General features: G+C 39.5%; 1 protein-coding gene across 1 annotated transcript in view; it reads left to right on the top strand.

Annotated features, from left to right (window-relative positions):
* The window catches only part of LGI1 (leucine rich glioma inactivated 1), a 38828-nt gene extending 20095 nt beyond the window's left edge, over positions 1-18733 (top strand). The window contains exons 5-8 of the mRNA XM_037156629.2: positions 11859-11930; positions 14467-14636; positions 14911-15075; positions 17598-18733. Coding sequence (XP_037012524.1) covers positions 11859-11930; positions 14467-14636; positions 14911-15075; positions 17598-18433 — 1243 coding nt within the window. The 3' untranslated portion in view covers positions 18434-18733. The remainder of the gene's footprint in view (positions 1-11858; positions 11931-14466; positions 14637-14910; positions 15076-17597) is intronic.
* The last annotated feature ends 205 nt before the right edge of the window (positions 18734-18938 follow it).

Below are 18938 nucleotides of genomic sequence, written 5' to 3'. Positions count from 1 at the left end.
AGTTTTCAAAGTGCACTTTTCTCCACCTCAGACTAATTCTTCCCAAAGGCAAATATTCAAGCAGTGAGGAATGGTCGCCTTACCCTCTAATCTGCTGCAGGAAGAGTTTACCAAGCTTTTTCATATTCTTGGACTCATTATAGTCTCCTGATGCCCTTAAGAAAGAGACAGAGAACTAGCACTAACCTCTGGTGACAAGTAAGAACATGAAGATGCACCCTGAATTTAAGGTGCTCCCACTTGAGTAAGCAGTAAAGCCAGAAGTTTCCCAGGGTCTTTACTGAGCCAGCCCTCTTCACTGTGTCAGTTGTAGCAGGACCAGAAAAGCTTTTACTGAGCTGGTGGGATCTTTTCAGGGGATATGACTTGAGGAGCAAACATGGCTACAGAAGACACAGAAGATCCTAAAGACAGGCGCCCTATCCTCTTAGTTTTCAAATGGGGGATACACATATACTTTTAGATCCAACTAGTTCCTACTCTGTCATAACATTAAAGTTGCTCCAAGGGACCTAGTTGAGCATTTATTTACGGTAAATTGTTAGTTCCTAAAGAAGCAGTGAACTAAAAAAAGAAAGAAAGAAAGAAAAGAAAAGAACTTATCTCACCTTCTTATACATCTAACTCAGTAGTAGGCTTATCTTCTAAAGAGACATTTACAGAGGACTTAAAAGTTACTATATATGCCTGACTGGTGTGGCTCAGTTGAGCATCATTGCTGGTTCAATTTCTGGTCAGGGCATATTTCTGGGTTGCAGGTTCCATCTCCAGTCAGGGCACCTGTGAGAGGCAACTGATTAATGTTACTCTCTAACACCAGTATTTTTCTCCATTTCTGTCTCCTTCCCTTCCCCTCTCTCTAAAAATAAATAAATAAAATCTTTTTTAAAAAGTTGCTAAAGACTCCCTGCCCCTCAAGCTAGCCATCAATAGAGTTTGTTATATATTTTTTGCATTTTCTTTTAATTTTATAATTATATTTTATTGATTATACTATTGCAGTTTTCATGATTTTCCCCCTTTGCTGCCCCTCCACCCAGCATTCCCTACTCCCTCAGTCAATGCCCCCACAATTGCTCATTTCTATGGGTCACGCCTATTAGTTCTCTGGCTACTTCATTTCCTGTAGTGTACTTGACATCCCCATGGCTATTTGGTAACTACTCATTTGTAAGTACAAATCCCCTCACCACTGCACTCATTCTCCCATACCTCCCTCCCATCTCACAACCATAAAAATGCTCTCTGCATCTATGATTCTGTCTCTGTTCTTCTTGTTTGGGTAGTTTTTTAGATTCAATTGTTGATAGATATATGTTTTGCCACTTTATTACTCATATTTTTTATCATCTTTTTCTCAAATAAGACCCATTAACATTTCACATAATAATAGTTTGGTGATGATGAACTCCTTTAGTTTTTTCTTGTCTGTGAAGCTCTTTATCTACCCTACAATTCTAAATGATACCTTTGCTGTGTAGAGAAATCTTGGCTGTAGGTCCCTGCTTGTTATAACTTCGAATGTTTCTTGCCAATCCCTTCTAGCCTACAAAGTTTCTTTTGAGAAATCAGCTGACAGTCTTATGGGAACTCCCTTGTAAGTAACTAACTTATTTTCTCTTGCTGCTTTTAAGATTCTCTCTTTGTTGTTAACCTTTAGCATTTTAATTATGATGTATCTTGGGGTGGGCCTCTTTGGGTCCATCTTGTCTGGGACTCTCTGTGTTTCCTGGACTTGCATGTCTATTTCCTTCACCAAATTAGGAAAGGTTTTTTTTTCACTATTTTTTAAAATAGATTTCCAATTTCTTGCTCATTCTCTTCTTCTTCTGGAACCCCTATGATGTGAATGTTGGACCTCTTGAAGTTGTCCCAGAGACTGCTTATACTATCCTCACTTTTTTAAATTCTTTTTCTTCTTGTTTTGATTGGTTGTTTTTTGCTTCCTTATGTTCCATATCATTGATTTCATTCTCAGATTCATCCACTCTATTGTTTCCCTGCAAATTGTTCTCTATTTCAATTAATGTATCCTTCATTTCTGACTGGATCTTTTTTATGCTGTCAAGGTCCTCATCAAATTCCCTGAGCATACCTATAACCAGTGTTTTGAACTCTGTATCTGATACATTGCTTATCTCCATTTCACTTAGCTCTTTTTCTGGAGTTTTGACCTATACTCTGATTTGGGCCATGTTTTTTTGGCTGCTCATTTTGGCAGCTTTCCTGTGTTTGTTTCTATGTATTAGGTAGAGCTGCTTTGACACCATGTCTTGGTAGTGTGTCCTAATGTAGTTAGTGTCCTGTAGGGTACAGTGCACTGCTATGACTCCCTGTCTTGGTAGTATGGCCTGATGTATTAGGTACCCTATAGGACCAGAGGCACAGCCTCCCCTATCACCCAAGCTGGGTACTCATGGTGTGCCCTTATGTGGGCTGAGTAAACTCTCCTCTTGTAGTTGAGCTTTGGTTGCTGTTGGCAGTCAGCTGTAAGGATTGGCTGTTACCGCTTAACACCATCCTCCACCCTCTGTGGAGGTTGATCTGTGCAGGGAGAGGGTGGTAGTGATCCAACATGGTCTGTAGTTGTCTGCTGGGTGTGCAGGCTCTGTGATTTCTCAGGTGGTGCATACCAAAGTCAGTCCTCACCTGTGTTTTGCCTGGGGTCACCCTGTATGAGCTATAGAGCAATCTGAGATGGCTGCTACTTGTGCTGGGCTTGGGACATTCTCAGGCAAAGCCAAGCTGTGAATCTAGGCTGGCTACTGCTAGTGCCAGACCTGAGGCTCACTGAGGCCAGCTGTTGCTTGTTTGAGAGGATATAGGAAGTTGTGAAGCGTGAGCCAAGACCATCCATTCACACAGAAAAGCAGCTTGGGTGGGTCCATAAGTTGTGTGGGGCAGAGTCTCTGGGGATCTCTAAGGTGGGTCCAACAGTGTTTGCCAGATTGATGAAGTCTCAGATATGTTACTAGCTTGCCAGCTCTGTGGGGGTAGGGCTTAGTGAAGGGACAATGGCCTCTGCTCACCTTGATGCCAGAAGGTTTAGTTTTGCCCTAGATAACACTGGTGCCTTTCAAGCTACTACCCTGGTCCTGGAGCTTAGAGGGAGTGAGTCTGAGTAGGTGAGTTCACCTACTCAGGTGGGTTCTTTAAGAGGAACTGCTTGGGGCTTCAGCAGTTTCTTCCACTGACTTAATCCTCACTGGTTTTTGCAGCCAGAAGTTGGGGGACTTATCTTCCTCAACCCTGGGCCAAGGCTGGTACTCTTTGCTCCCGAGATATCCCTCTGAAATTTTTATCCACACACGGGTGTTTGACAAGCCCATCCCACATCTATACCACTCCTGCCATTCTAGATGGATGTGGTTTCTTTAATTCTGTAGTTGTCAGACTTCCATTCAATTCAATTTCTGACATTTCTGAGTGATGGTTGTTCTATATTTTAGTTTTAATTTTGATATGTTTGTGCAAAGAGGTGAGCCATGTCTGCCTACGTTGTCATCTTGACCAGAAGTCTGTGTTCCTTATATTTAAATCCTTACAAAGCAGGTCAAATCCTGAGACCTTCCCTCAATTACTCTACTTTGAATACTGTCTTAATGCTATACATGATTAGTTTAAATGTTTGATTTATTTGTGTATTTCAGCATGATTTGACTTTTTCTAATGACCGTGTATTACTTTTGAAGTCAGGGAAAACTAAATTAAAAAATGATGGCGAATGATGACAAATCTCTCAATATTAATTGGTTTCTGTTAATACCTATTAGCTTTTTAGTAAGGATTTCCTTGTGCATCCCATAAGTGTCACCATGGCTAAGGCTCAACGGAGGCAGGATTTTTGCATGCATATATAAAAACATTTGGGGAAAATTGTCATCGATCTATACATGCTGTGGAGCACCTACGGGTTGCTCGGCATTGTGTGAGTACAAAACCCACAAACAGAAGTCCCCAGACTATGGTGCCTGTGTGCTCCCAGTCAGGCAGCATGTTTTCATTTCAGCCTTTACAGTGATGTGCATGTAAAGAGGCAGTGCACTGTGGTGACTGAGAGGGTGATCTCTATCACCAGATTGCCTGGGCTCCAAGCCTGGCTTTACCACTGAACAGTTATAAGACATCAGATGTCACTTAGCCTCACTGTGCCTCGGATTTCTTATGTGTAATATTAGGGGGATAATAATCATCTGTACAAATGGGGGCTGGGGATAATAATGTACTTAGGAGTAGCTATATCCTAAGATGGTCATGAGAGTACATGAGTTAATCTTTGCAAAGTGCTTAGAGCAGAGCCTGGTATGCAGTAAACTCACTGCCTAAACTCTATTGGTCCTCAATCAGTATTCCAAATGCTGCAGTGTATTTATGCCCTTTAAACATTCTGTATGGAATTAAAATGACTGTACTTGCAGCACCACAAATTCAGTGAGACACCAACTCAAACTGAGGATCTGCACTGCGGGGAGTCTGGGAACACTCCAGATGGCTGTGGGCAATGCTTTCTTAGCAGCAGAGCCCAGTGGAACTGAAACAAACGTGTTGTCTGAGCCAGTCTGGTCTGCCTTAGAGAGAAGACTTTCCAGTAGTTTCCACAGTCATAATCAGAGGTTTTCTCAGGTAAACCGTGAAAACACCAACCAAAGTTGGTTGTGGAAGGAAAGACTGCCAATGAGAATGCTTGAATCTTCTCAGCTGGGCTGAATACACTAAATGTTCAGTTGAACAGTTTTTTCAGTGTTTTAAAGAACATTTTGTAGGTAGACTCCGAATTAGGACCTAGAGCAAGGTGCTTACTTGAAGGCACAGTTTAAAGAGCTTCCCCACTGCTTTAGAATTATTTACCACAGTGAGGCTACGAGGAGGGAGGGCACTTTGTAAGCAGTGGATTCAAGTGACATGAGGGTCAGTGGCCATGGTAATTCACAGGGCTCTTTACTTTCTCCCTAGCTCAGTGCCTCTGTACAAGGGGCCTAACAGAAATGTCCTTTGCTTTTTTCTTTGTTTAGATTGGTGCTGTTCCTCTCCTCCACTCCAGCCTGCCTCATTCATTCATTCATTCATTCATTCATTTTAAAGTATCTATTCAGGGCTTACTTTGTGCCAGACACTGGGGAGACAGTGGTAAGAAAACCATCCTGTCAGTATCTATAGAATGTAATATTTCTCAAAAAATTAATTAAAAATGAATATTGATGTAATATTTCTCAAACCTCTTACTGCCTTGTCTTCATTGCTCTCCCAGTCAGTCCTACCTTCCCACACCCTTCAGATATTCCAGGGCATTCCACCCACTATAAAAACCTGTGGTCAAACTCTCTGACACTTATCTATGTAGCTTAGAGTATTACCTCTCCTGGTATCACTTATTATTATTAAAGATGACGCCAAATGTCTCTCACAGCAAAAAAGTATCAAGATGTGATTTAAGAGCTAAAACAGAACCTGGAGATCATTCTGACCAAGTGATCACTTACTTTGTAGAAAGGGAAACAGCCAGAGCTCAAACCCAAATACCAACTCCAGTAGCTACCTCTACGTCCTTGCCCCTCTCTCCCTCATTATTCTAACTTTTCTTCCTCTTATTCCTGATAGTACTCATATTCAGTTTTAACATCTAACACTGATTTGACCCTTACCCAGAAAAAATCCTTTGCATAGGAAGGAGCTCTTCCACTCCAATTCAGACTTGTGCCTAGGGAGAGAGAAGGTCTAGAGTTTGAGACCAGTAGATGGGCTCTCTGGAAACACTTGTTTTCCACATAATGTCCCCATGAGATGGGCTTTGTATTAATGATTAAAAGAAAATACGATGAAATATTAACAGTGGTTGCCTCTGCCAGGATAACTATTGTTTTTCCCCTTTAAATATTTTTTCTTAGGGTATACGGGGGATAAACAGTAATGAAAAAAATACAATAAAAATAATGTAAAAATGTTTTTCTTATACTTACCATATTTTATTGAGGCAATAATAATAGTAGTTACTACATGTTTTATATATATGTATATGTGGTATGTTTGTTATACATGTGTATATATATTGTATACATCTGTAATATATAGCCAGGTTAGCTAACACCCCCCCACCCCCCAACACACACATATATCAATAGATATAGATAGATATCAGTAAAAGGTGGGGCATTTAGGAATATAAGGCATAGCCCTTACTGGTGTGGCTCAGTGGGGTGGGTCACCAGTTCTGTTACTGGTCAGGGCATATGCCAGTGTCATGGGGCATTCAAGAAGCAACCAACAGATGTTTCCCTCCTACATCAATCTTTATCTCCCTTTTCCTCCCTCCCTTCCCCTCTCTAAAAAATAAATAAAATCCTTAATATAAATAAATAAAATCTTTTTAACAAGAATAGAAGGTATAGGGTTCTTTCTACTCAAAATGACTGAAAGAACAGGTGACTCCAGCCTCCTGAAGTGAGCATTTAAAAATGCTTAGATATTAAATATCACTAGTTTTGACAACAACAAAGAAAAAGATTAATTTTGTGTTCTTGATTATTTGACATAATTCTTAAAAATTCACCTGCAGACACAAAATTTTCCTGGAATTCATTTAAAAGATATGTATATAAAAATATTAGTAGCTGCATGTGTTAATTTTTACAATAAATAAAACTGGTATTCTTTACTCAGCTTTGCAGATGTCAAGACAGAAACCTAGAGAGGTTAAATTAAGTTGGCTAAAGACATGCTTCTTAGAGCAATGAAGCTCAAATATAATTCCTGTCTACTTGAGAATCAACTATTTCACTGCACTAAGTGATGCAAAAAATAGGAGCTACTACCAGTTTCACAAAAGATACAGGACATATTTCAACTAGAGCTTCCACTGATGAAAAAGGAATAATAATATTAAGTTGTTACTCTGTGAAGGAGGGGGATGGGGGGTGGGGAAAAGGAAACTAAAGAAATTTAATAAATTTGATTTTCCATTTTGCTTTCCAGGGGCAAAACTCAATGTAGAGATGAAATCTGAATAATCAGATAACCCTAATATCAACCCCCAAAATAACACTCATCCTAACCCCAGAAATGCTTTCTGTATCTCTAGCTATTGATAACAACCTAATAGGCACCAGATCTTATTTTATTCACCTTTTTTCCCCCCTAAGTACCAAATTTAGCAAGCTTCAGGGGTATCACAGGACTTGCCTCCTTTTCTTCCTGGGAGCCCTGGTCCAGAACCCCTAGCAGCTTTCCCCTGCAGAAAATCTCTTAAGCCCCCAGATGCCTATGATGGTTTTTGGAGGCTCCAGACCCTTCTGAAAGCTGACATTGGGCTGGCACAAGGAACCCACAGGGATGGCTTCAAGCCTGGCCTGACTATAGTCCTAAACTTCCCCAGAGGATGTGGGTCTGAAGCCATGTGGGAATTTTTGGGAAAGGAGGCAGCTCCATCCTGAAGCCTATCCTATGAAAGAAGCTGACCACCAGGCACCAAAGTGCTGACTGTGATAGTGATTCATGTTCTAGCCTGGAACTTTGGAAATTTATGAATGCAGCCAAATGATTGATTCAGACTGCATTCTTACCGGACAGAACCATTGCATATGGAGTGGGGTCCTTTTAAAAATTCAACTTTATTTTTTGTTTCTTCTGAATTTAAAATAATAATACATGTACAATGATTTAAAAAACCCTCTCACAGTCCAGGTATCTACACAGCAGAAGTGAAAGATTCCAGCTACTCCAAGATGTAAGCTCCATCAGTACATTTTATCTCTCTTTCCAGATCTTTCTTTATGCATCTATAGACATATATCCTCCCTCCCAGTGGGATTACAGTTTATATACTATTCACCAACTTCTTTTTGCACATAGGTATCATTTCATCTCAAATCATAGAGGTCTACCCCACTTTTTAAAATCTCCTACAATAATTTATGTTAAGTATGAACTATCATTTATCTACACTATCCCTTATTGATGGACATGTATGTTGTGTCCAATTTTTGCAATGTACTATAGGCAATGTTAGATTAAATACCTTTCCCCAGTTGTATAGTGGGCCTCTAATATTTGCAATTACTCTTCCCTTAGGAATTGGTTAAAACACCTAACTGGCAACAGCAAACATACATGTGGGGGCATTTCATATTTCTTTTCTTCCCTTTGCAGGCTCTGATGATCCCCTTCTATGTGTCCTATGTACCCTTCACCCCATGCCTATCAACCTGAACCAGAAGGTTGCTTCATATCACGGTCCTGTTACTTTTCAGAATAATTCCCAGAGTCTCTCAGTATTCATTTTCTGAGACATTCTCTGCCCAGTTCCCTGTTGCCTGCTTTCTTCTTTTCCAAATATGACCCAATGTCACTGAGACCTCCAAGAGGCATAGGGAAACTATGTAAACTCCAATGCATTGGGCATCTGGAAGTCTCTCTCTTATTTCTGAGCCTTACTTCCTCTTGTTTCTGCTTCTTTTATGAGTTCAGGAAGCCTTCTCATGCCTACCCCTCACCAAACCTATATAGCCTATCTTCTGGAGGAATAGTCCATTGTGGGTCAGTGTTTGATTGAATTTTGATGATGGAACAGGGAAGAAGTATGATTGAGTGCAATAAATCCATCCATCATTTTTCCCTCTGGCACTACCTCCACATCACAAGACATTCTCAAGAAGCATAATGTCTCATTTTACAGCCCATCAGGCCAGCCTGTCTTCATCACCCCCATCTCCCAAATCTACTGATTATAAGTGCTTCATCTTGCCATGAAAAATTACCATCTCTTTATTCCAGAAACCTGGGAGCTCCAAGTCTCTCTCTCTGACCACTTCACCAACTGCTTCTGTGGTCAGCCTTCATGTTGGGTATGTGAGGCCTAGAGCCCTAGTCCTTTGGGCAGAAAGTGGAACTCCCAGGTTTTCTTATTGTTTAAAAGAACCACCTGGGTCAGCAATGCAAACATGGTGCCTCTTCCTGTTCAACGTAGTGGCAGCAGTAATTCAGGACTTGCTGTTTCATCATTCCATGCCCACTGGCCTATGACCCAGCCTCCTCCAAGCTTATGTCCTCATTTCTGGGGAAGGATGTCCACTGAAGAAAAGTTAGCATGAGAGAACTTTAAGATATATTGTGCCAGATAAGAAATTGAGACACATAACTTGGGAGTGACTCTGGATTGGTCCAAGACACCAGGAAATCTCTTCATTCAACCACCAGGCAGTAAGATGAATTATGGCAACATCCTGTTGAATAGTCTTCTTTAGCAGCATTTTATTATTACCACGTAGGTAGACAGTCACAGCAGTTCATCTTCTCAATCCTATTCTTCACAGCAATGGACAAGCAGAAGCCCTTTTCCTTCTCTTCCCCTCTTCTTCCACCCAGCTGCCTTTGAGAGTAGTCCAAAAACCAGAGACTGTCCTGAGTTATCTCATTTACTCTTTCTGACAACCTTATGACATGAAGTATTATTCCTCCACTTAAAAAAGAGAAAAAAAGTCTCAGGAAAGATGCATGACTAAAATCTCACAACCAGTAAATAGTGGCCTCAGAATTCAAAGGTCAGAATGACTCCAAATCCATGTCCTTCTTCACAAAATAGACTGTGACTGAGACGGGAACATTCTAATTATGTGCCCATTCTTATGTGCCAGGGTTCATTGAGGAAAGTTTTCCAATCTAGTAATTTCCAAAACTCAGGAAAACAACATAATTAACTAAAAAATAGGTTTTAAAAGTCTTGAATGTTTATACTTGAGAAAGCTCATATTAATTAGAGGAGGTAGAAGACACAGAAGATTTTTGATACTATTTTAAAAGGAATTTGAATTTTCAAGGGTTTTAGAGGCCAACACGCAGGCTTTTTTTGTTTTAGGTCTTAAATTTTTTATTGTGGAAAAAAATTCCTAAAGGAATATAAAACATGAATATGTACAATGCTGGTTAAAAAAAAAGAAAATGACCAGCACCTAGAACACTTCCCCATCAGACAGCACCTGCTCTTTGTTATGTCCACATTTCTGCAGTATGGACATATTTCCTTTTCCTTGATACTGTCAGGACTATTTCCTACTCCTTGACCTTAATTGGAATCATTCTAGTGATCCATGGAAGAACAAATAGAAAACAATTTCTGTAGCAATAAGGCAAGAACTTGAAGAAAGGGAAAGGAGATGACTAAAGAGGATGGACAGATATTTGTGAGAAAGCTGTTTTCTGAGATGGAATGAATGGAATGAAAAGGGGGGTAATGTAGAAAAAGGGGGCATGTACTTTGGAAAGAAGAAAGGATGTGCTGGTGAAGGGATATATTGGACAGGCTCCCCCAGCCCAAACTCTGGAGCCATTGTACCATCAGTTGGAGGTTAAGCTGTTCTTTGGAGCAAGTGAGGAAGGAGGGAAAAGAAGAGCAACAGGGGTGTGAGGGTGTTACAGAACAGGGCCTAGGGATGGGGGCACGATATACTATTACCAAAAGGACCCCCTAGGTTTGCTATGCCTGCTGCCAGAGGAAAGATGACTCTCAATGCCAGAGATTTGTGGAAAGGAATGGAAATGTTTATTTAAGGGTATACAGACTTAAAGTAGTGACCTAATATCTTCCTTAAAATATTAAAGTTCTTCAAGATACCCACAGATCCACACAGTCCTCCCTCTGCCCTAATCTGGGGTACTGTATCTCAGGAAAGGAAGACCATGACTTGGGCTCCCGGCACCATCAGCTGTGTCGCTGGCCAGGATTTCCAGTTAATCCCAAGTCATGGTGGCACCTTTTCATGGCTCACCAGCAAGAGTCCTTTCACCCCTTTTCTTCCTGGCAAAGTTTCTCCTGCTTCCTAAGCCACGTGGCAAAAGGGAGCACCCCAAAGCCACGTGGTCCTCACTCTCGCCAAAGCTGCAGGGGTTCTCTCCTACCAAAGCTGCGGGGGTGCCCACTTTGCCAAAACCACGTGGTTCTCTCTCAATGGCAGCCGAGTCTGGGTTTAAATCCCCAAGCCAATCTTCCTCTGCACCCCCATTTTCAGCTCCTCCTACAATCACTTACACCTGCCAGCATTCCTGTATTATTCCAAGTTTACTGGGCTGCCATTACGAGCTTGGACAGGTATGGCCCCATGTCATGGAGCAAATCTTCTCCAAGCTCCCATGCAGGTGCTGTAACCAGGGGGAGCTGCCCCCCAGTTACATCTTGGGTGGAAGTCACTTCCATTTCCCTGGCTCAAGGCATGGCCACAGCTATTTCACATATCTATGCAACCAGTTAAAAGTTATAGATTATGTTAAATGACCATGCCAGAAATTAGCTGCAAAGCTGTTGCTGTACAATGCAGCTCTGTATGTTCCTGCTCCATGTGTCCCTTCCCCCTACTCACACCTGGGGAGGGGAAGGAGTGAGAACATCCTATATATCTTTCTAATATTTCCTGGACACCTTGAGTTCTGGACCCCATTCCAAATCCCTATTTGGGGCCCCTGGCTGAGCTGCACACTGTTACAAAGGGAGAGGGCATTTGGAGATGGACACTGTCACCCACTTAGTCACCCTCTGGGAGACATCTCTTAGGCTGAACATGTGAGTGTTAACAACTGCTCTGTTCTAAATGGAAAGATTAATTTCCAGGCACCATTTTGTTGCTGGTATTTTTTTGCAGGGTAGGTAGGTTGTTTTAACCATGGTATCTGAAGTACTCCTGAATGTTGAAGCAAGGAGGCCAGGAACTGAAAATACAGTCACTGGAATCTGATTAGTATCTTAGCAGAAGAGTACTGCAAATGATTTAGTATAGTCTGGGAAAAACAAAAAGGACTCATAACTAAGCTTTATTATAAATTTTATTTATTTAGATTATGACTACAGTTCATATCACTCTTTTTTTCTTCCCCAGGAGCCTTGCAAACAACAATCTCCAGACGCTCCCAAAAGATATTTTCAAAGGCCTGGATTCTTTAACAAATGTGTAAGAAGATCTACAAAACCAGTGATTGATTATTTCATTCATTTGCAATAGTTAACAAAAAAGCCTATTATTCATAATTAAAATTTTTAATTGGCTTTAAAATTAAATTAGAATTTAAGAATTTAAGTTGGCTTGAATTTTAAATTTAGTGGGGCTAATGTTTCTCTTCTATGGTATTTACCACTGGAATTTTTGAAAATATATTGCCTAGGCAGTCCTTTGACAAAGTGTGTGTCTGTATGGGAGGGGGTGATAACAAGGGACTTTCAGGGGGTGGGAAGAGGAGGCCCAGATAGAAATCTGGGGGTGCCTTTTTCTCCCATGAAGTCCAGAAAATAGGACTACAAAGGAACAACATAAAGGCGTCTGGGAAACTGACAGAGTAAAGATGAAAGGTTACACCCATGGGTTGGTCAGTCAACAGAGAAATGGAGCAGGAAGTGGGGGAAGGGAGAAAAGTTTGTCTTTTCTCTCTGTTCCACTGAACAACAACTCTAGGCTTAATCCCCAGGAATTTGGCTTAAGCCCCAGGAAAGGAATGAACTTAATTATTTTTGACCCCTTTTCAAACAAAAGAGCTTTCAAACTTTGACTTTAAGCCTCAGAGTGAAAGATCTTTGTAAGGAATTTGTATATTCTGCTGCAAGCAAAGCAAGTAATATATGCCTAACCCTCTCAAAATCAATTTAGCTTCATTAAGTGCTTTCCAAAACATCAGAAAGGTATTTAAATGCCATAAGGTATTTAAGGAACAAATGAAAGGATCTATGAAAACAAAGGATTTCTTATTATCAGGTACTTTGCTGTAGACTATTCAAAACAACTTTTCTCCAATAACAAAAAAATCTAAGTCAAGTATTTTCTCCTAAACCCAGTATTTAACTTCAAATCAGTAAGCTAATGAAAAACTTTCTTTGTTCCTTGTAGTATTCCCCCAGTCCCTCCTCCATGCCTTTTACCCCAATTCCTGAATGCCAGGATCAGGACACTTCTAAGAAAGTCTCCAACAGACCACAGCTACCTATTCTGGTTTACAATAGCCCAGAAAAGTTGATTTATTATTCTGGGTCAGAATATTCTTAGGACATGAGGTCAGTATTGGGACTGTCTTAGAAGTTAGATGACACTCCATGGCTGACTTGTAGATACAGTTTATTTGGGAACCCTTTGACTTATCCTGTGTCAGCCTGTACCTCACACTAACAAAAAATAAGATAAACCCACTTGAAATTTTCTATCTCTCCAGGGAATCCCATAATGGGTTTGGTATCTTGGGCCTACTTTGATGTGCTCAAATCAAGAACTATCTAAGAAGCACAAGGATCTATGCCAACTTGCGTTTTAGAGGATTTCTTGGTTTTCTTGACTATGTCTCCTAAAAAAATTTTTAAACTTTAACATTTAAAAATTATTTATATGCTATATGAAAAGTAGGCAGTAGCTGTCTTAGGAATTCTGTGTGATGAAGAAGGGTTTTAGGAAGGAGATGGAATTTATGAACAAAAGCAATGCAAATAAACAGAATTTGGTGAGTTGGGATTACATGTGGAAATTTAAACTATCTAAGCTGTATAGTCTATTATGAAGACAAGCTATTGCATGTCTGCATTAACTCTGCTGTGTCAAAGTCATTTCCTATTGAAATTGAATTTGTAGACCATAAAACAAGGTCAGGATTAATTATGTCTGTGAGGAAGAAGAAAAACAAATAGCTCACTTGATCTAATTAAATATAACACAATAATCACTACATGCTCTCCTCTAGACCTGTGCTGTCCAATATGGTAGCCATACCACACATGTGGTCACTGAGCACTGGAAATGTGTTCCTAGTGTACACTGACTTGTAAATTTTACTTAATTTTTAAGAAATTAAGTAAAAAACTAAATTTAAATTTAAAAACTGGTTCTTAGTTCGGTTATTGGAAGTTTTAAGTCAGTTTGCAACAACTTGGGTATATGAATCTATTTCTTTTATTTGGAAATATTATTAAATCTAAGAACAGATCAGGTATTTCTGATAAAAATTTAGCATCCAAAATGAGATATGGCATAATTATAATATCTACATTTGACTTTAAAAACTTAATATAAAAATGTAAAATATTTTGTTGATAATTTTTATAATGACTAAACATTAAAATGAAAATATTTTGTATGTGTTGTGCTAAATAAAATATACAATTAAAATTAATTTCACCAGTCTCTTTTTACTTTACATTAAAAAATGTGCTTGTAGAAAATTTTAAATTACATATGTGGTTCACATTATATTTCTATGGACAGCACAGCTCTAGACCCAGCTACCTTTGAACCCAAGAGGGAGTACGTTATAAGGTTCCTTTGACTGGGGTGGCCTGCAAGGGCACTGTGGTAACTCAGTCCAGAATGAATCACTCAGGTTCAAGGCAGATTTTGGGGCATTTTGCACATAATGATTATGCATCATTATGGACATGTTAATTGTTGAAATAGAAGACATACTTGTGAAGGTAAGACCCTCACAGTGCAAAAGAAGCTGAAGTTTGTCTTTCAGGGACCTGAGAGGGAATTCATTTAATTGTGACTGTAAACTGAAGTGGCTGGTGGAGTGGCTAGGCCATACCAATGCAACAGTTGAAGACATCTACTGTGAAGGCCCCCCAGAGTACAAGAAGCGCAAAATCAATAGTCTCTCCTCCAAGGACTTTGATTGTATCATTACAGGTAATATATTCCCATTCATTCCACTTCCTAAAATTAAAAGAAGGCCTTTATTTTTCACATGTGCAGGAACTGATATTTTTATGCCTTAAAAAACCAACTAAGCAATTTAATTTTTAAAATATTATGAACCATTAAAACTTCATGTGTTTAAAAGCAAAGTAAAATTGCCATTTTACTTTTCTAAAATAAATGCATTTGTTATAGGTGTTTGAGATGTAGCCAACGCACTAGGCATTAGAACACAGTTACTCATCATCGCTTCTTATTTTTGCAGAATTTGCAAAGTCTCAAGACCTGCCTTATCAATCACTGTCCATAGATACTTTTTCTTATATGAACGATGAGTATGTAGTCATTGCTCAGCCTTTTACTGGAAAATGCATTTTCCTTGAATGGGACCATGTAGAAAAGACCTTCCGGAATTATGACAACATTACAGGTATGAGAAACCTAATCGTATTTTGAGTGAAAAGTTACACTGCTTGGGCCAAAGGCAAAAGGAAAAGATGCCTGATATTAGGCAGGTTTAGAGACATTTGAATACCAACTCTATCATTTACCAAGTGACTCAGAATTGTTTCCTAAACCTTAATTTCCTTACTTGTAAAATTGGAATAATAATACCTAACTCACAGGGTTGTTAAAGATAATGCAATCATATGTTCAAGAAATTTAGCATAGGATCTAGTTTAGTAAATATGCAATAAAAGATGGATGATTTTTTTCCTCAAAAAAAAAGTGTTGGATTAGGACTCATGAGTTCAAATCCAAGTTCTGCCACAAACCAACTTGGTAAGCCACTCACTCTCACTGGGTCCTTCTTTTCCCTAACTTTAAAATTAGGAGGTTAGCCCTGGCTGGTGTAGCTCAGTGGACTGAGCGCAGACCTATGAAGCAAGAGGTCACTGGTTCGATTCCCAGTAAGTCAGAGCACATGCCTGGGTTGCAGTGGGAGACACATGAGAGGCAGCCACACATTGATGTTTCTCTCCCACTCTTTCTCCTTCCTGTTCCCTCTCTCTAAAAATAAATAAATAAAACATTTAAAATAAATAAATAAATAAGGAGGTTATTTTAGATCAATGAGTCTCAAACTTTGTTGCACAAATATTACTTCTGTAAAACGTTGATATATGTTTAGATAAAAAGGTTTTGTAGTCCAGTAAGTCTGTGAACCATATCTCCCTCTTAGAGATTCATAGTAATACACATTAGAGGCTCTGAGAAGTTCTGCTGTGAAAAAAACAAACCTCTTTCTGGTATTTTTTGCATTTAATTTGACCATGGAAATCTATTTTTTTCCATGAAAACTTTTACTCAGATGATTTCTTGGGTTTTTCCTCATTTCAACAGCCTGAAATTTTTAGTCATAAATTAGAAGATGGGGCGCTCTCTGAAATGTTTACATCAGTTTTAGTTTCTAATACCTTTAAACTTGCTCTGAAAAGCTCATAGACAAGACAGACAGGTTCATAATCAGATTTTGTTGGTGGTCATCCAGCCTTATTGCTCAAAGGATCAATACAGGTCTGGGTCTTGCTTGAGACTGAGGTGGTCAGATGAAGGACTCCCCTTCAAACTGAGACCCTTCTAGAACTTTCCTTCTTTCTCAAGGAAGGAAACTCTGCTTCTCTTTCTCTCTAAGCCCCCTTGGTTTTCCAATGGATTAGAGCAGTGCTTTGTGTAGTCTAAACAGGTTCTTCTTACCTGTTACAGTCCATCAATTATTTGGAATGAATCTTTAGATGAGCACTTGAAAGAGAAATGAATCATATATTTGCAGATTTCAGAATGCATCATCTAGTATAAAATGACAAATATGTGTCACATATGGGGTCACCATCCCTTTCCTCACCCCCAGACAGACACTGTTAATCTACCATGGTGCTCTTTCTTGCAGAGTGCAGACATGGCCACAGAATCCTTCTCAACACAGTTCTCCGGGCAGTCACTATTATCAATCAGGCAATCAATATGGGTACCTAGTTGAAATCTAGTGGCCATCCCTGATTGAGTTTCAGTACTCTTTGTACAGAAAACCGAATCCTGGAAAACCTAAGTAATTTTCCAGAGGTTGTACAATCAGTTGAGTCCTGAAAACGGTCACTAATAGAATAATATTTGCCTATGAATGGAGCCAATTAGGAGACAGAGTTGATACAGCACTTACTGCCCCCTGTGGCCTAGAGCCTAGATTTGCCCTGTCTCTCTTTGGATTTCCTAGAGCCATGCTCCCTCTAGGAGATCAGAATCTATTAAGAAATATTAAGCTCTTTGCAAAAAGATCCTGAGTTAGGCCATTGACAGACCTCATGCTGTTCTCTGAGATCTCCCAAAGTAACTTTCACATGATTGGCTCTGTACCCCTCTTTCTTCTTTCCTGCCACCAGTGACATGAAGATTCAGAAAAATGACAAGTGACATTACTTTCCTTTCTCAGGGGAAAGTCAGGTTATTCTAGAGCAAAAAGCAGTTTACACTTAGAGCAAACCAATTACTGGTGGAGCTGTGGGCTGCCCAGACCATCACTCAAAACTTCTAGAACCTTGTGGGATCCCAGTCCAAGATGGAAGCCCTGAAACGTCTAATTATCAATCCCGTAGCAATGCTGGTAGGGCTGGGTTTCAGTCCCACTCTGCCTTCTCCTAGCAGCACTGAACCTCTCCAAACTTCAGTCTGCTCATGTGCAAAAGGAATTTTTGCTTGTTGGGAAATTTTAATGAAGATGATTTGGCAAAGTATGTAATAGGTGTGAATAAATGGCCATTTCCACTACAATTACAAAGATTAATTCGTGATGTGTTAGGGAAAGCAATGCTTTCTTTTTGCATGAAACAAGAGAAAACTCAAACTATAGCCATGTGCCCTGAAAATCTAGTGTGGGTTGGATGTGACAGGACAATGTTTGTACATTCAAAAGAGGGTGACCATCCAACTAATCTCTCATTTGTTTTTTCCCAGGCACGTCCACTGTAGTATGCAAGCCTATAGTCATTGAAACTCAGCTCTATGTTATTGTGGCCCAGCTGTTTGGCGGCTCTCACATCTATAAGCGAGACAGTTTTGCAAATAAATTCATAAAAATCCAGGATATCGAAATTCTCAAAATCCGAAAACCCAATGACATCGAAACATTCAAGATTGAAAACAACTGGTACTTTGTTGTTGCTGACAGTTCAAAAGCTGGTTTCACTACCATTTACAAATGGAATGGAAATGGATTCTACTCTCATCAATCCTTACACGCATGGTACAGGGACACTGATGTGGAATATTTAGAAATAGCCAGACCACCACAGGCACTCAGAATGCCTCATTTAATCCTGTCCAGTAGTTCCCAGCGCCCTGTAATTTATCAATGGAACAAAGCCACACAACTATTCATTAACCAGACTGACATACCTAACATGGAAGATGTATATGCCGTAAAGCACTTCTCAGTGAAAGGTGAAGTGTACATTTGCTTGACGAGATTCATTGGTGATTCCAAAGTAATGAAATGGGCAGGCTCCTCCTTTCAGGATATTCAGAGGATGCCATCACGAGGATCTATGGTGTTCCAGCCTCTTCAGATAAATAACTATCAATATGCAATTCTTGGAAGTGATTATTCTTTTACTCAAGTATATAACTGGGATGCAGAGAAAGCCAAATTTGTGAAATTTCAGGAATTAAATGTTCAGGCACCAAGATCATTCACACATGTGTCCATTAATAAACGTAATTTTCTTTTTGCTTCCAGTTTTAAGGGAAATACACAGATTTACAAACATGTCATAGTTGACTTAAGCGCATGACACACAAATTCTGTGGCTGCCACCAGAAACTTTCTATAGTACATGGTCCGGATGAACTCAATGCATGATGACTTCTTATCACACTTGCAAATGAATGCCTTTCAAACATTGAGACTGCTAGAACCCAGCACTATCAGTATCTCCATCCTTAACTGTCCAGTCCAGTGGCGTGGGAAGTTACCTTTTATAAGAGAAAATTGAATTGTGTAACTGTTCTTTGCAGTGAAGATGTGTAAATAAGCAGTTAATGGTATCTGTTACTCTAAAAAAGAAATATTAATATGTACTTTTCCATTTATTTATTCATGTGTTCAGAAACAACTGCCAAATAAAATGTTTACATTTTCTTTCATATCCCAAAGGTAATTATTTACAGGAATTTTTTTTTCTTGGCAATAGTGTGTTGAGGAAATAGTTTTATATAATAGGGTTATATCTGAATCAAGAGTTTATGCTGTGAATAATGAGTGATAATGAAACACTGATATTGGTTATCTGTAATTTA

This window comes from Artibeus jamaicensis, unplaced genomic scaffold, assembly GCF_021234435.1.
Source record: "Artibeus jamaicensis isolate MK-2021 breed Jamaican fruit bat unplaced genomic scaffold, CSHL_Jam_final contig_332, whole genome shotgun sequence".
Classification (NCBI taxonomy): Eukaryota; Metazoa; Chordata; class Mammalia; order Chiroptera; family Phyllostomidae; genus Artibeus; species Artibeus jamaicensis.
This window is presented reverse-complemented; position numbering and strand designations above follow the sequence as displayed.